Below are 15295 nucleotides of genomic sequence, written 5' to 3'. Positions count from 1 at the left end.
GAGCCGAGCCACCGTTCGACGTGCAAACCCTTCAACCCTGTGCCCCACGCGGATCGCCGCCTGCGGGAGAATAGTTATCTAGGTTATTCAGAGAGTTGACGTACGTTTCTTTTGTTTGGGATATCATGGATCGTATGTGTTGTCTTTCATTTATCAGGATTCGAATTCTGTTTTATTTTAACGCACTATAAACGAATGATTTTTGCATTTATAAGTAGGTAATTATATCGGCCAACTCGATTTGATTTGGTTTTATAAGTAGGTAATTACAGTAGGGAATTCGAACTTTGGATCTTTGGACCTGAATGGTTTAACTGGCTGAACTATTCAGTAATTGTCTACCTGTGCTTAATAGTGAATGAATAGCTCTATTTGTATCTATACAATGACCACTATTCCCCCTTACAATTAGACAATTTGCTTCTCTATTTGATAATACATATAAATATCTCTTATGATTATGTAAGCTGTTTGAATAAGACAACTTTTGAAACATTACCATTTTCCAAATTCATTCATGCGATGTTACTAAATACATTTATTGCAATGAGAATTAATAAACAAAGTAACATAGCATTATTCAAATCCCCCCCTTTTGATTTTTGAATACAACGATATTCACCAACCTCAATATTAAAAGAAATAGTCTTTTTTCACATTGTCCAACAATACATGGAAACGAAAAAGAAAATAAACAACACATACAATGCCGTATTATCAATAAACGATCATAAAATAAGAACTGCAAAACTACGTCACACATGCAACAGGAATAATGAACATTCAATTTGGATGGGACATAAAGAAGAGAATCTTGTGTACATATAGAAAAAAATTTTGTTTAAGAAGAGTCAGACAATATTTCGCGGATGATACTTTTAGTTTATATGTTCGCCAGGCTTTTCATGACTGGACACCTATGAAATTTGTTAATTGAACTCTGATTTGTCCGGCATGGTAGGGTAATTGGTAAATCCGGGCGTACGCCCCTAACCACCGTTTTACCACCGTCAACACGGAGTCCGATACTTCCCTTCTATTAGCCCTCTCTGCCATCACCGACAGCTATAACAGCAACGGTCACTACTTTTAATTGTTCCACCAATCGGTGTACAAGCAACATTATAATACTTCGTACCCTACATAGTAATACATACTTACTAATGGACGTTTATTGTTTCAAAAGAATTGAATTATTTTGCTCTATTTTATACTAATTTGACATTTAACGTCATAAATAAAAATTGATATTTAAAAATAGAGAAATATTTAACATTGTAATAATTAAATAATTTTTACATTGATATATTTAAATAATCGTTGTCTCTTATTATTCTTGTCCAATTTCCAATCGTTTAGATAAAGAAAACGATCGACGTCGTTCGAAAGATCATTTAATATGCTAATGGTAATGAGATTAGTCTGTTAAAAACAGTCGATCACATTTTCAAATACTTTTGTTCTTTGTCGCTGTCATGTTTTATCCGTGATGCAGAAGAAGGTCACCTTTCACTTTCCAATTCTGTTATTCGGTTTTGCTTATTTTCCGTAAATAAATTTAAACCGAAGTCTAGCATACCGCCGGAAGCTAACCCCCTTAACATTCGAATTAAAACGGATATTTAGTATGAATAATTGAATATGTCTCCCGAATCGTGTCTTCCGTGAGTAAGGTGCAACACCGACTGTAGCGCGTCGATCATGTAAACGCGTAAATAATCACCGAAGCACTGCGCGGAAAAAAACTTTTCTCTTTATAAACACTCTTGTTTGTGCACGTGTATTAGAGCGACAATACCATAAAACAGATATTACACTCGTGACATTGGAATCACACAGATCGATTAAATCTGACTATTATTCGAAATTAACAAGGCCTTCTCCTAAACGTGGGAAACATTTAAAAAGACATCGAATATACGTTACTGTGGTTATTCGAAAACATTAAATTGCTTAAAACGCTGAGTAAAACAGAAACAGCTGATTTACGTCACTTCAATGTTTGAAGAAGCGTATTGATTTTTCGTATATTAAAGTATCATTTTCATATTTTGGATAATTTCGCGCCAGTCCTAAATGCGAACGAAAAAAAACAAGCAAAAAGAAAGAACGTTAGAACGTCGATACATATGTATGTATATAGTCTACCGTAAACAATTAAGAAAGAAGAAATGTCCGATTTGTCAGCAAAGAATGTATAGCCTGTGGCGAATGTCAAACGAGCGGCCGTAAGATTAAGGTTAGAAAGGATTAGGTTAGGTTGAGCTTGCGTACAGAAGAAAGGGCAAAGAAAATTCGAAAGAGGGACACAAACGTATCAGTGACGCGACAGACGGAGGCATAAGGACCTTGGCGGGTCGACAGACCCACGTCAAGAACGTGCGACGACCCCGACCCCGCATAGAGGAGCAGTCCCTCTCCTTTCATACATCTACTACCCCGTATGTCTCACTCTTCCACCTTTCACACCTTTTGTACACATGGATTTCTAACCCTTTTCCTGCTTACCTCACCCTCTCTAACAAGTTTAACGTTCGGTCACTGGTGCACTTCACACCCCTCTTTCCTTCTTCTACTACTACTACTACTACTATTGCTACTGCTACTAGCACCACCGAACGAACAGTACGGTACCAGAACAAAATGAGGAATAGTACATAAACATGTATATAAGTATGTATATATATGTACATATATGTATATATATGTATATATATACTTTATGTATAGACACATACACACATAAAACAGCGCACTCGACAACAGAGTAGGACAGCTGAGCCACCACTGCCCCACCAGTTTTATGTAAGAGACATCTTGCACCGTGTCCGCGGTACCTTCCGCGAAGGTTAAGCCCGATACGGGCACACGAATAATCGCAGTAATTTACGTTAGAATTGCGCACTACACCACTGCACTAGACCAAAACTTCAGCTAGGCTACCCCATCGACGACAACAACAAATATGGCGAGCGAACCTCCTCCTGCGCCTCGCTGCAACGACTGCCGACTGCCCGCTAGGTGGCGATCAAAACGCCGCCCCAACGACCCCTACCCGTTTCACAGCTTCGGTCATACTCGGGCTATCTCGGATTTTGCTCCGATTATTTCGCGGCATTTTCAAATACGAAATATATACCTCGTTGTGAACATATTTTTAAGTGTATATACATGGAGAATCGAATTAAATCATGTGAAAGAAGTTATGTATGATGTCACTTTATATTATTTGCTATTGCAATCACGCTATTGAATAATGTAGTTATTATGGTTATCAATAGAAATGTTTACAATGTATCTAACTATTATAATCGTAATAATGTTATTATAATATAATGTCTTGTATCAAATAATGTTTATATTCTTTATTTATGCTCTTTTCATGTATTGTTTCTTCCTTTATCTCCTATATATTTTCGTCAAATTTACAATCATTGCTATCGAATTGAATACGAATTTACATAATCAAACCAGGTGAAGCACATCTAATCTTAGATTATCCCAAGTATCTAGTGACATTTTTATCCAATCATAATACTTGAATTGTGCAGGAAATTTCGCGGGCTTTTATATACTGTTTATGATTTTAACGTATGTGAATATTTATGATCTCTGGTAATTATATTTGAACAATTACATATTCTGACAAGCAAAGTGTGCGATAATATATGATATTTAAATCATTACTTGTCATTGTATTACATCCCTCTGAAGCATATGATTTAATAACATTATTTGTTATATCAAAGGTGGTATATGAAATAAAGTTGAGATAATTTAAGGATAATTTAAGTGAAATAAGATTCAGATAATTTAAAATAAAAGCATTTAATATACAAAATGTCATCGAATAAAGGCCACGAATCAAAAAAAAATCCAAATGATACAATGAAAATTTTAATTGCAACCGATATTCATCTAGGCTTTGAATATAACAAGAAAAGAGGTTGGTTTTTGTAACTTATTATCTCTATTATTGAAATAAAGTACAATTTATGATATAATATTCATATTTGATATTCACTGATTAATGTAAGGGCAAGAAACAGAAGATAGTATCACAACGTTTGAAGAAATCCTGCAATATGGAATAAAATATAACGTAGACTTTATACTTCTTGGTGGAGATTTATTTCATGATGCCAAGCCATCGCAGACTGTAATGATAAAATGTATGGAACTATTAAGGAAATACTGTTTAGGAAATAGGTAAATAAAAGTTATTCTGCCATATTTTTTATATGTATTAATCAAAATATTATTTCTTAGGGAAATTAAAATTCAATTCTTAAGTGATCCAGAAATTGTATTTCGTCACTGTGCCTATAAAGTTGTGAACTATGAAGATCCAAATATAAATATTAGTATGCCAGTATTTTCTATTCATGGAAATCATGATGATCCAAGTAAGATATATAATATTTATCCTAAATACAATTATAACATTCTTTCAACTTATTTCTTATTGTCAATAAAATAATAGGCTTTGGAGCTGTTGGATCAATGGATTTATTATCAGTATCTGGTTTAGTAAATTATTTTGGGAAATCGACAGACCTTACTAAACTAACCATTGCTCCTATAGTTATAAAAAAGGGTGAAACCCATGTTGCACTGTATGGGTTAAGTTATATGAATGATCAAAGATTATCTCGACTATTAAAAGATTTTAAAGTAAAATTATAAGAAAATTTATTTATTTGATATACATGTTTTTTATATATTTGTATTAACAAGTATACATTTTTTATAGCTCGATATGTTACGTCCAATGGAACCTGAAGATTGTTTCAATATATTTGTTATACATCAGAATCGCTCACCATGGAGTGAGCATGGATATGTTCCACAAGGCAAATTACCAGAGTTTATTAATCTTGTTATATGGGGTCATGAACATGAATGCCGTATTACTCCAGAACATATCCCTGAAACTACATACTATGTTTCACAACCAGGTATACAATAATTTTTTTATATTGCTTAAATTATAATGCAAAGATTATCTATATATCCAAGATTGAAATTACAGGAAGTTCTATTGCTACCTCCCTATGTGAAGGTGAAGCAAAACCCAAACACATTGGTATTTTGAGTGTGAATAAAATGGATTTTAAATTACAAAGTATAAAACTGCAAACTGTTAGACCATTTATTTTTGACAATCTAAATATTCAAGATCAAGATATACCAATACAAAATAATGAGCCACGCTCTGCATCTGTATACAATTTTGTTGATAATTACATAGAAAATGAACTCATACCCAAAGCCAGCATACAGCTGTCTGGTCATCCCAAACAACCTATTTTGCCTTTGTTGCGTCTAAGAATATTTTACAGTTCTGAGGACGAAATCTTCGATCAAAATAAGTAACATTTAATTTTATTTATATTTTTTAATTAATTTAACACAGGGATAAACATATTTAATATGAAATATGTTTCAGATTGGTACAAAAATATTGTGATGAGGTTGCTAATCCCATGGATATGATTGTATTTCGCAAAAAAAGAGTTGTTAGTAAGAACGCAAAGACAAATTTGACAGACTTTGGTGATGAATTTGAAGAAATGGCACAAATTCTCTGTTATGAGGCAAATAAGGGTCTAAAATCATTATTGTTATATTAATTAATATTCTTCAAATATAAAGCGCTCTTTTTTTTGTTAGGATGAAAAAGATTGGAACAAAACTGTACAAGGAGGTATAAAGAAACACTTCAGTTTAGAAGAAAATAGAGATAAATTAACGGTATTAACCGTTAATGGTTTAAACGAAGCATTAAATCGATTTGTTAATGCAGGAGATATAGACGCTTTTAAAGATATTGTGAATCATCAAATAAAGAAAACTATTGCTCATTTGGAAACTTGTGAGGTTGATACTGTTGAAAGTATTTGTAATGAAATTAAGAATTTTAGAAATAACCGAATGCAGGAAGAAGAAGAAACCACTGAGGTATATTTAAATTAGGAAAATTACTGTGATAATATTAACTTATTGCTAAAGTTTAAACTTATGTAGCTTACAGTTTTGTATACAATAAATTTATTATTTTCACAGAAAGGTTTTGAAATTAATGCAAATAAAGATATTAATATCAGTGATGAAGATGAAGACAGAAATACGATGCCTACAACTAAAGGAAGTAGAGGACGCGGACGTGGACGTGGAAAAGCTAGTACGAAAGCTAGTACAATTTCAACTACACATTTGTCTGCAAAGCTAGGAAAGAAGATGGTAAATTGTGAAGATTTTTTAAACTAATAATTTTATATATTATAATTATTTATTATATTTTTTATACATCATTAATAATTATTGTATATTTCTTGTCGTTAGAATCAAAATATTCGAGAAAATTATATGAAATCATTAGATACAACTAAGAAGAATAAGCCTAAAGAAATCATTATAGACGATTCTGATTGAAATATAAATTATTAAAACTGATTCTTGAAAAAGATTGTATTTTACTTTATATTAAAATAAATTATTTTTTATATTTATTAGACGTTTACGATAATTACTTACCCTTGAAAATATTTTTATATTTCTATTTTATTATTATGATTTACATTTCGATATTCGATACTATCGAAACTCAACTCGCTCACTAGGCACCGGAAGTTACTTTCCTTTAGACTTCCAACGTTGGTCGTGTTAGACAAGCGAATTTTAGTAAGTTCAATTTAAAGGTATTTTTCCCCGAAAACTTGTCGCTCTTCAAAAAATAACATCTTAAATATATCAAGTAAACATATTCGAATAAATTGTGCTTAAATTACTTTCTTATTATTCATTTAACGTTAAGATGCTAGTGGCTGAATTTTAATTCATGAGGTTCTTGTATACTTGTTCTGAATCTCTGTCAAGACATAACCTCGTAAAATCTAAATTGTGTAAATTAAATAATTTTAAGATCTTAAATGATTACATTTTGGAATATTGTAATATTGTAACAGAATATATTTATAAAGAGATATAATATTTTATGCAGAAATGCCACCAAAAAGGGGAAAGGTACAAAAGGAAGAGGTCCAAGTATCTCTTGGACCACAACTTCGTGAAGGTGAAGTTGTTTTCGGCGTTGCTCACATTTTTGCGAGCTTTAACGATACTTTCGTTCATGTAACCGATCTTTCTGGAAGGTATATTTAACAAAAAATTTTATACTTATTAAATAATTCAATGTTTCGTACGTAAAAATTAATACGTAAAAATTTTTCTATAGGGAAACTATTGCAAGAGTTACTGGTGGAATGAAAGTTAAAGCAGATCGTGATGAAGCTTCTCCATATGCTGCTATGCTTGCTGCTCAGGTAAAAAAATATTGTATTGGTGTATCTCAAATATATCCACATTCAGGCAGCTTCTAGATGGTATTGTTTAATCGTAGGAGCGTTCATGTTTGTGGTAAATCAAATTTCTTTCTTTGTATGGAAGTGTGCTTGCATAAATCACTTCTTTACCTGGGAGGATACATTTTATACAAAAACATGTTTATAATTATATGTAATAAATAATAAATTTTAACATTATGAAACTAAAAAATACTTTTGTCTTTAATAGGATGTAGCAGAGAAATGCAAATCCCTTGGGATTACAGCACTTCACATTAAATTGAGAGCAACTGGAGGTAACAAAACAAAAACCCCTGGTCCAGGTGCACAATCTGCCTTGCGTGCACTTGCACGTTCTAGTATGAAAATTGGCAGAATTGAGGACGTCACGCCAATTCCATCTGACTCTACACGTAGAAAGGGTGGTCGTCGCGGAAGAAGATTATAAATTATGTTTCTATGTGTGGTTGATTGACTTTCAAAAATAAAAATTTAAAAAATGTGCTGTGTTATGTTTTTATATTCTTATCTATACACATGATAGTAAAATTTTACATAATACACAAACTATATAATATTAATTAGTATCAAATGCAGTGCTTGTATACTACTCTTTTAATACATTTTTGTATAAATTTGTAATGTAAGGAATTCTGTATTAAAATCGTACATCCTGAATTTTCTTAACTTTCATGTTAAAAAAAGATTATATTTATTAGTAACCACACATTATAAACTAAATATAAATTAACATTTAAATAATAAGTGATACATATAGAATATGTGCAGCTTAAGTTAATCATTGAAGTTTAATATTTATGACAGTAATAAGCATTAAGCACTTCCAACGATATTGCCTACAGTAAGATAAAGTTTAACTTTAAGATCTAATTTTTGAGGCGCTTTATGTTCCAATGTAGTAATAGTATTCACATATCTATACTGCATAACAAAGCCAATTATAATTGGTTGACCATCACTCTCTTGTATATTTTCATGTGGAGTTACATGTAATTTTATTACAGCTTTATTACCTTTTCGCCAAATCACAAACCTTTAATAAAAAAATATATTAGATTTTTAACATATAGTAAAACATGGTCCTAATTAAATTTATTGAAAAGTAAAAGTAAAATTATATATACTTAGGATCATCTTGAAAATTATGCGTATCACCGGTATCGTCATATTCAGCAGCATCATCTCTACGAGGCAAAATCAAAGGACTGTGAGGAAGTACTAAATCTGCATTTGCAGTAATTTTTATAGGTTTTGTTTCCTCTGCTACAGGCACTTGTCGTACAATAGAAGGTAATAAATTTGGGGATTCAGATCCCTAAAATTATAACAATATTAGAAACAGTATAATTTAGGAAATAGCAGGCCTACCTGGCCCTTTACCTGTTGTGTATTATCCTGTTTAACTTCCTCCTTCTCATCCACAACTGTCAAAGTAGGTGTCATTGGTGTATCCAAAGATAATAGTACCACCTGAGTTTGATGTTGAGTTGGATTGCAAAACTTTAAGAGCAATTCACTTGATTTACCGGGACGGAGAGGTTCGCAAGTAACGATCCTCACTTCCGGAACGTGATAACTACAGCATAAATACATATTAATATCAAAAGGAGAATAATTTATAAAATATAAACTTACAATGCAGCAAGTTGAATCTTAAACTTTGCAGAATGTGAACAAAAATCCGGTTTACAAAGATTATGTTCGCAAACTCGACATCGTTGCGATCTTCTAACTAGCAATTGTCTATGCTGTGGACGTAATTCATTTACATTTTCTGTTTGTACATCTGGTTGTTGCAATCGCTGTTCCAATGTAGTAACTATATTCAAAAATTTTGTTTTTTAATTTTCGAAATAAAAGATTTCATTTGATGACTCTGATACAAGTAAATGCTTACTCTTAGTTATTTCGACTGGTTTTGTAAAAATATCTGTTGGCAATTCCTCTACTTCTACATTGGCAACAGCTGGAGGTGGTTGATCAGTTGATTCAGTAGCAGGCTTTGTAGGATGTCCTATACGTTTACGAACCATAGCAGATGTTATTCTAAACATAGCCTAAAATGAAAATAAAGATAAAGCATATATATTCTTTAAATCAGAACATGCCTCCTAAAATGAATAATTTTTTGAACCCATTACAATTTGCATGTAAGGATGCTTTGGTCGAAATTTCTTTTTTTCAGATTGTTGTTTTTCTATAGAAGCCAGTATTTTATGATAATCAATCAAAGTATTAATCCGGTTCATATGAGGATTTTCTTGTTCAGGCCAACCTCCAGTAGCTGATCAAGACAATGTAAAATTATTGTTTTATTATTAAAAAATATTTTAATATTACAAGACAATAATATAATAAGTATTTTGAATAAACATACCCACAGACTGATCTGGAATACCAGCATCTCTGGAAGTCCATCGACATAGTGAACAGGATAGATAATAAACTTTCTTTGGTGTTGTTTTAATATCTTTGGAATCTTCACCTTCAATAGGTACTACTCTTAAAGGTGCATGTCCAGCTCTCGTGGATAATGTTTGAAAGCAGCATGGACATTTGAAACAATTTGAACATCTGTCAACATATTCATAAAATACTACAAGGTGCAATTGATTGTATATTTAGAGATGTACATTTTCCTAAAGCTTACTTATTCTTTTTAAGGCGAACTTCTGATGATGGCAAATTTTCCATACAATTGGGACAATAATGTGAATCAACCTATTAACAAAAATAAAAATTTAATACTCAAACTGAAGACAATCTTATAAGAAGTGATCAGATTATATTCATAATCCATAATTAGATAATATTTAAATAAAATTTAAAAGATATATATGTATACCTCTTGACAGACACAATATCCGCAACGGATCTTCGAGCAATGTCTACAAAAGTAAATCTTTGAAATCGGTTTTAGAGAGCCACAGTTACATACATAACGCACATAATCGGGTTGATTTAAATACGACATGATTGATTGTAGATTTTGATCTTATTTAGAAAAAGAAAACGACAGTTCTACTTGTCATAAAATAACACATCCTTCAACCTACATTTCATCTTTACTTCGAACCATCTTTAATCGTATGTATAGTGTAGCAACCATAGCAAACTGCTAAGCTAAAATTAAAAAATCCCCATATCGAATGAAACTTTTAATAATTCTTGTTTCTATAATATCCTATTCGTTTCCAAATTATGTTGTAATTTATAAATATTGTGTTTCTTGCTATCAATTAGTGCATTAAAATGTGTAATGCATTAACTATAGAAGTGTTTAGCATAAAATAAACTAGTTCTAAAGTTATTAACAAGTAGCAGAAATTTCGTCTCTGTAAGTAGCAATAATACAGTTTTGCACTTGCAGTTAATACCAAGATCAGTTTAAGTGGTAATAACTCTAAAATACATAAGAGTATACAAAGTAATGTGAATACTTCTGGTTATTGTCTAAAAAATAAAACTATTCTTTAAATAAGTCATTAATATACATGGAGATATTTAACTTCAATTTTCTTTTGTATTTTTAGTATCCAAACACAGTTAATGATGCTTTCACAAAAGTTATTACAAAATAGTAAAATTCTAAGTTTAAAGAACAATTATACATTAAAGAGATATTTAAAGGAAGCAGTTAAACTTCCTCCAAATTATCAAGAAACCAAATTTGAGCCACTTCCAGAACAGAAACCTGAAAGAATATCATTTCTAAGGGCTTTAATTACAGGAAAAGTTGATAATGATGTTTTCATGTATCCTGAACAAATATCTCCTAGATATGAAGATTACTTTAACTGGATAAAACCAATTGAAAGTTATATATCACATTGTACTAATAAAAATGTGGGTAAAAACGAGATGTTGGACCACCTTAGAGAACTTGGTGTGTTTCGGACACATATTGGAGAAAAATATTTTGGTTTAAGTTTATCAAAAACAGAATCATTGAAACTAGTAGAGCTACTCAGTAATTTTCCTTGGTTGGGTACATATATGATAAAGAATCATATTCTACCAATTGAAATAATTGATAAATATGGATCAAATAGTCAAAAGCTTGAATATTATCCAAAAATTATGAGTGGTGACATAATTCCTACAGTATGTGTAAATGAAGGTGACTATGGTACAAATATTGGTAATATTGAAACTTATGCAATGCAACATACAGATGATTCATGGTTATTAAATGGTAAAAAATCATTTGTTGTGAATGGAATAAATTCAAATCTATTTTTAGTGTTTGCAAAACATATAGCAAGTAATACAGGGAAAAGCAAACCAACTTCATTCTCTTTATTCTTAGTTGAAAAAGATTTTGGAAATGTTTCTTGTACAAATGTATATGATACAATTGGTAGACACGAAACACCTACTTGTACAATTAGCTTTGAAGATACAATAGTACCTAATAAAAATATTATAGGTACACCTGGTGGTGCATTAGATGTATTAATGGAATATTTGAAACCTGGACGACAAAATATATCTGGCCAAGCAATTAGTATTTTACGAAACTTTTTAAATCAATTAATACCAGATATTATACACAAGAAACACTTTGATAGAGATTTGTATAAATTTGATGTAGTAAAAAGAATTTTAGGTGAAATATCATTTTGCTTATATACTATGGAAAGTATGGCATATCTTACAACTGGAATGATAGATGACTATAAGAATATGAATGCTGATGTGGAGGAAGCTATTATTGAAACATATTGTGCAAATAATTGTTTGAAATGTATTCAATCAGGATTACAATTAGTGGGTGCACGAAGTTATATGAAGAATCAATTATATATAGAAGCATTTCATGATGCTATGGCTTTAACAACAATGGATATAAACAACTTGGATGCCAATACATTTGCATCAGCATCTGTCATACAATTTTTAGGACAAACAATGTGTGGGCATGTATATAAGAAAAGAAATAGTTTTCAATTTCCTTTTTATAATATTTTTGATAAGATGTTTGATAAATACGTGATAAAATTAAATGCTGGGGAATACTTTCACCCAACATTTAAATATGCTGTTGGATATATGGAAGATGCTATAAACAGACTTAAAGATGCTATTTTAATATTATTTGAAGAGGAGGGGACAAACATTATAGAACGATACACAGATCTGCAGAGAGTAACTACTATGTTAACTGAAATATATGCAACATATGCTAATCTGACACGTGCATCAAGATCATATTGCATTGGTGCTAGAAATTCAGATCTTGAGAAAGATTTGGCAATTAAAATGGCATTTGTATCACATATAAAAATATGTGAAATTCAATCACAAATAAACAACACTTCATTATTTAATGGTGATAAATTGTATTCAGAAGCAATGGATCTTGTGTATGAGCAACGTAAATATTCGTTAGCACATCCTTTAACTAAGACATTCTAAGCATTTAATTGATATAGCTATTGCAATTTTGTAGTAATCAAATTTATTTTCGATGTATATTGTGAAAAATAATTTCTCAAATTTTAAATAGTAGATAAATAAGAAAACATATTTTGATTAACGATTATGTATTTATATCTAAGTAGCAGTGTATAATAATTCTCCTTACATTACATTAAATTTGAAAGCAAAATAATGTCTCTTTTTCATGACTACCCTAACACAACATTTTAGAGAGGTATATTCAATCAATCTTATATTATAGGAATTAGAATTTTATTTTTATACGTCATTACTACGAATTCTAATGTATACGCAAAAAGGTGGACGGTATTTTTCTACGAAAAAATACAACTATAGTTCTAAAATTGGAAGTTCAAAATTCTATTAAATTTATTTTAATTATAGTATCACTATAATTTTTCTGCTTGAACAATAACATGTTCTTCCCTGTATAAATCCTTCGGAGACCAACAACTTCTTACACAAGTATATATTAAAACAGTTCCAAATTCAATTTGAAAATTTTTTTCAACTCGTGGTTGAAGTGTTAATTTGGAAATCAATGTAGGCAAAATTTGAACTTCAAATGTCATTTCACCTCCGCAATGTCGGCATTTCCCAACGCATCCACTGATAGGATATAATAATAACGGTGCAGAGTTATCTCGGGAATATCTAAAATACAGAAGACCACAAAAGATTTAATCTCAATATAATACGTAATTAACATTTAAAATATTATTTATGTTTTTACCGTAAAAGTTGACCAGGATTCTTTTGTATTTGAGATATGAAATTATGAAACATTTCATCTCCATGCATTGGAGTGCCTTTTTCATATTTTTCTGAGTCTGTTTCTATAGTTTTACCTTCATCTATGTCTGCTCCAGCTTTTGACGATAAATCTGGATTTCTGTATTGGTATTCTAATAGTAAATCACGTACATGTTGTGGCACATCTGGACTGCAATCTTCTTCTTCTTCGACGGAAAGAAATATTTCAACAAACGATAATTTTGTATCTGTGTTTGATTCTACTTGAATAGGAAATGGAGTTACTTCTTGTAATAAACTAATTAGATCACATTGAGGCTGAATTGGAGTATCGATACAAACAACTTCGCTTTCTTCTCCATCAATTTCGGCAGATGCTTGAGGAGAATCTAATCTACCTACAGCACCTACTCCAACTGGAGATTCTATACTTGCTGGACTAAAATGAATTACATTTGTACAATGAATAGATAAATTTTTATAAACATCAAAGTTCTCTAGCAATTTTTGTTTTTTTTAATACATACATTTCATACATACCTATTTGCATTAGGATCATCAACATGTAATGCAGAAAGTTCTTCTCTTATATTTTCATCTATTTCTTTTTGCAAGGAAAAATGAAAATCTGTTAGGTTATTTGGCAATAGATTATTTCCATTTTGTTCAGAATTGTCATTTAAGTTATCACCCCAATCATCTGCATCTGATAACCATGATGTTGTAGATGGTATTACTATGCTACTACTATCTAAAACATTTGGTTTCCATTCATCCTCTGATATTTGAACTCTCAAACAAGTCCAACTCTCATTTTGATTCCAACAATTTGGATTTATACATGTGAAAATATAAAGCGTTCGATGATATTTAGAGTTATCTAACGGAACATATAACTGAAGAGCCAGGAGCTGATACAGTCTGCACAGTCTACATTGTGGTAATGACAGTATATTTTTTTCATAGCAGTTCTATAAATAAAATCAACATGTTTAATTTAATTTATAATAATAATATTAAATACAATGTATAGCTTAAGGATTAACTCAAAAGTAATTAATATTATATTATTTATCGATTTAAACTGCACAATAAATACACAACATTATTCAATTATAAAAAGAAAAGAAAAAATGAAGAGAGTTCGGAGAGATTTGAAGAAGTTAAATCTGATTTAAAAAAGAAAATCACTTACTGGAAATCCACCGATCTTATTTGTCATAAAATTAATATTTGGACGATGTTTATCAGTGACATATTCGTCTTCGTATCCCAAGTACACTTTTGTCCGGTTATCACAAGCCATTAAGTTTGATTAAAATTATATTTCTTCATTGGAAGACTTCGTAATAGAATAGAGAATATTTTAATTCTCAATTTGCGGTTGTATTCAACACTGGACAGCTGACATGTATCAGTATCGGTTCACGCGTGCGCTCTTAACAGTATCCTACGGCTCTCTTATCGATTTTTGAATACTTTATGTACAAGTAAATATTACATAAAAAAGTCATATTTTAGTTACATAGTTTACATTTTAACAAGCCTAACATAATAACAGTATCACGAATTGTTTTAATTAAAGAGAACAAGCTAACCAACTACTAGCATAATTGAAACAATATATCTAAAGAGCATCGAGCGTGTAATTTCTATTTGTAATTTGTAAATTACACTCTGGGCTCGATAACCATTGTAGCCAATAACAATTCTTTTATCTCGAAACAATAAAA

At 30.8% G+C, this 15295-nt stretch overlaps 5 protein-coding genes across 7 annotated transcripts; 3 read left to right on the top strand and 2 right to left on the bottom strand.

Annotated features, from left to right (window-relative positions):
- Positions 1–3550: 3550 nt before the first annotated feature.
- On the top strand, positions 3551–6456 carry LOC100748898 (double-strand break repair protein MRE11). The gene is made up of 10 exons (XM_033322782.1): positions 3551–3946; positions 4038–4209; positions 4270–4406; positions 4484–4674; positions 4754–4958; positions 5033–5372; positions 5450–5597; positions 5674–5961; positions 6067–6243; positions 6346–6456. The coding sequence occupies exons 1-10, from the start codon at positions 3841–3843 to the stop codon at positions 6433–6435; spliced, it is 1854 nt and encodes a 617-aa protein (XP_033178673.1). The 5' UTR covers positions 3551–3840; the 3' UTR covers positions 6436–6456.
- A 128-nt stretch (positions 6457–6584) lies between these two features.
- On the top strand, positions 6585–7849 carry LOC100746867 (40S ribosomal protein S14a). 2 transcript variants are annotated; one of them, XM_012389873.3, is made up of 4 exons: positions 6585–6684; positions 7004–7154; positions 7238–7325; positions 7576–7849. In XM_012389873.3, the coding sequence occupies exons 2-4, from the start codon at positions 7006–7008 to the stop codon at positions 7792–7794; spliced, it is 456 nt and encodes a 151-aa protein (XP_012245296.1). In that variant the 5' UTR covers positions 6585–6684; positions 7004–7005; the 3' UTR covers positions 7795–7849. The 2 variants fall into 2 exon arrangements, with proteins under 2 accessions (XP_012245296.1, XP_003492274.1); XM_003492226.4 differs by having other exon boundaries at positions 6596–6701.
- A 171-nt stretch (positions 7850–8020) lies between these two features.
- On the bottom strand, positions 8021–10477 carry LOC100746628 (dynactin subunit 4). Of its 2 annotated transcripts, none has more exons than XM_012389872.3 (9): positions 10213–10477; positions 10018–10088; positions 9745–9941; positions 9509–9651; positions 9265–9424; positions 9003–9186; positions 8736–8943; positions 8492–8682; positions 8021–8400 (listed from the first exon to the last, which is right to left on the bottom strand). In XM_012389872.3, the coding sequence occupies exons 1-9, from the start codon at positions 10339–10341 to the stop codon at positions 8181–8183; spliced, it is 1503 nt and encodes a 500-aa protein (XP_012245295.1). In that variant the 5' UTR covers positions 10342–10477; the 3' UTR covers positions 8021–8180. The 2 variants fall into 2 exon arrangements, with proteins under 2 accessions (XP_012245295.1, XP_003492272.1); XM_003492224.4 differs by having other exon boundaries at positions 8748–8943.
- An 88-nt stretch (positions 10478–10565) lies between these two features.
- On the top strand, positions 10566–12978 carry LOC100748784 (complex I assembly factor ACAD9, mitochondrial). Its single transcript, XM_033322781.1, has 2 exons — positions 10566–10704; positions 10901–12978. The coding sequence occupies exon 2, from the start codon at positions 10917–10919 to the stop codon at positions 12783–12785; it is 1869 nt and encodes a 622-aa protein (XP_033178672.1). The 5' UTR covers positions 10566–10704; positions 10901–10916; the 3' UTR covers positions 12786–12978.
- LOC100746748 (programmed cell death protein 2-like) lies at positions 12897–15189 on the bottom strand. The gene is made up of 4 exons (XM_003492225.4): positions 14758–15189; positions 14103–14533; positions 13543–14001; positions 12897–13463 (listed from the first exon to the last, which is right to left on the bottom strand). Exons 1-4 carry the CDS (start codon positions 14866–14868, stop codon positions 13199–13201), a joined length of 1266 nt encoding a protein of 421 aa, XP_003492273.1. The 5' UTR covers positions 14869–15189; the 3' UTR covers positions 12897–13198.
- Between the last annotated feature and the right edge of the window lie 106 nt (positions 15190–15295).

Source organism: Bombus impatiens, unplaced genomic scaffold (genome assembly GCF_000188095.3).
Source record: "Bombus impatiens unplaced genomic scaffold, BIMP_2.2 scf_0665, whole genome shotgun sequence".
Lineage (NCBI taxonomy): Eukaryota > Metazoa > Arthropoda > Insecta > Hymenoptera > Apidae > Bombus > Bombus impatiens.
This window is presented reverse-complemented; position numbering and strand designations above follow the sequence as displayed.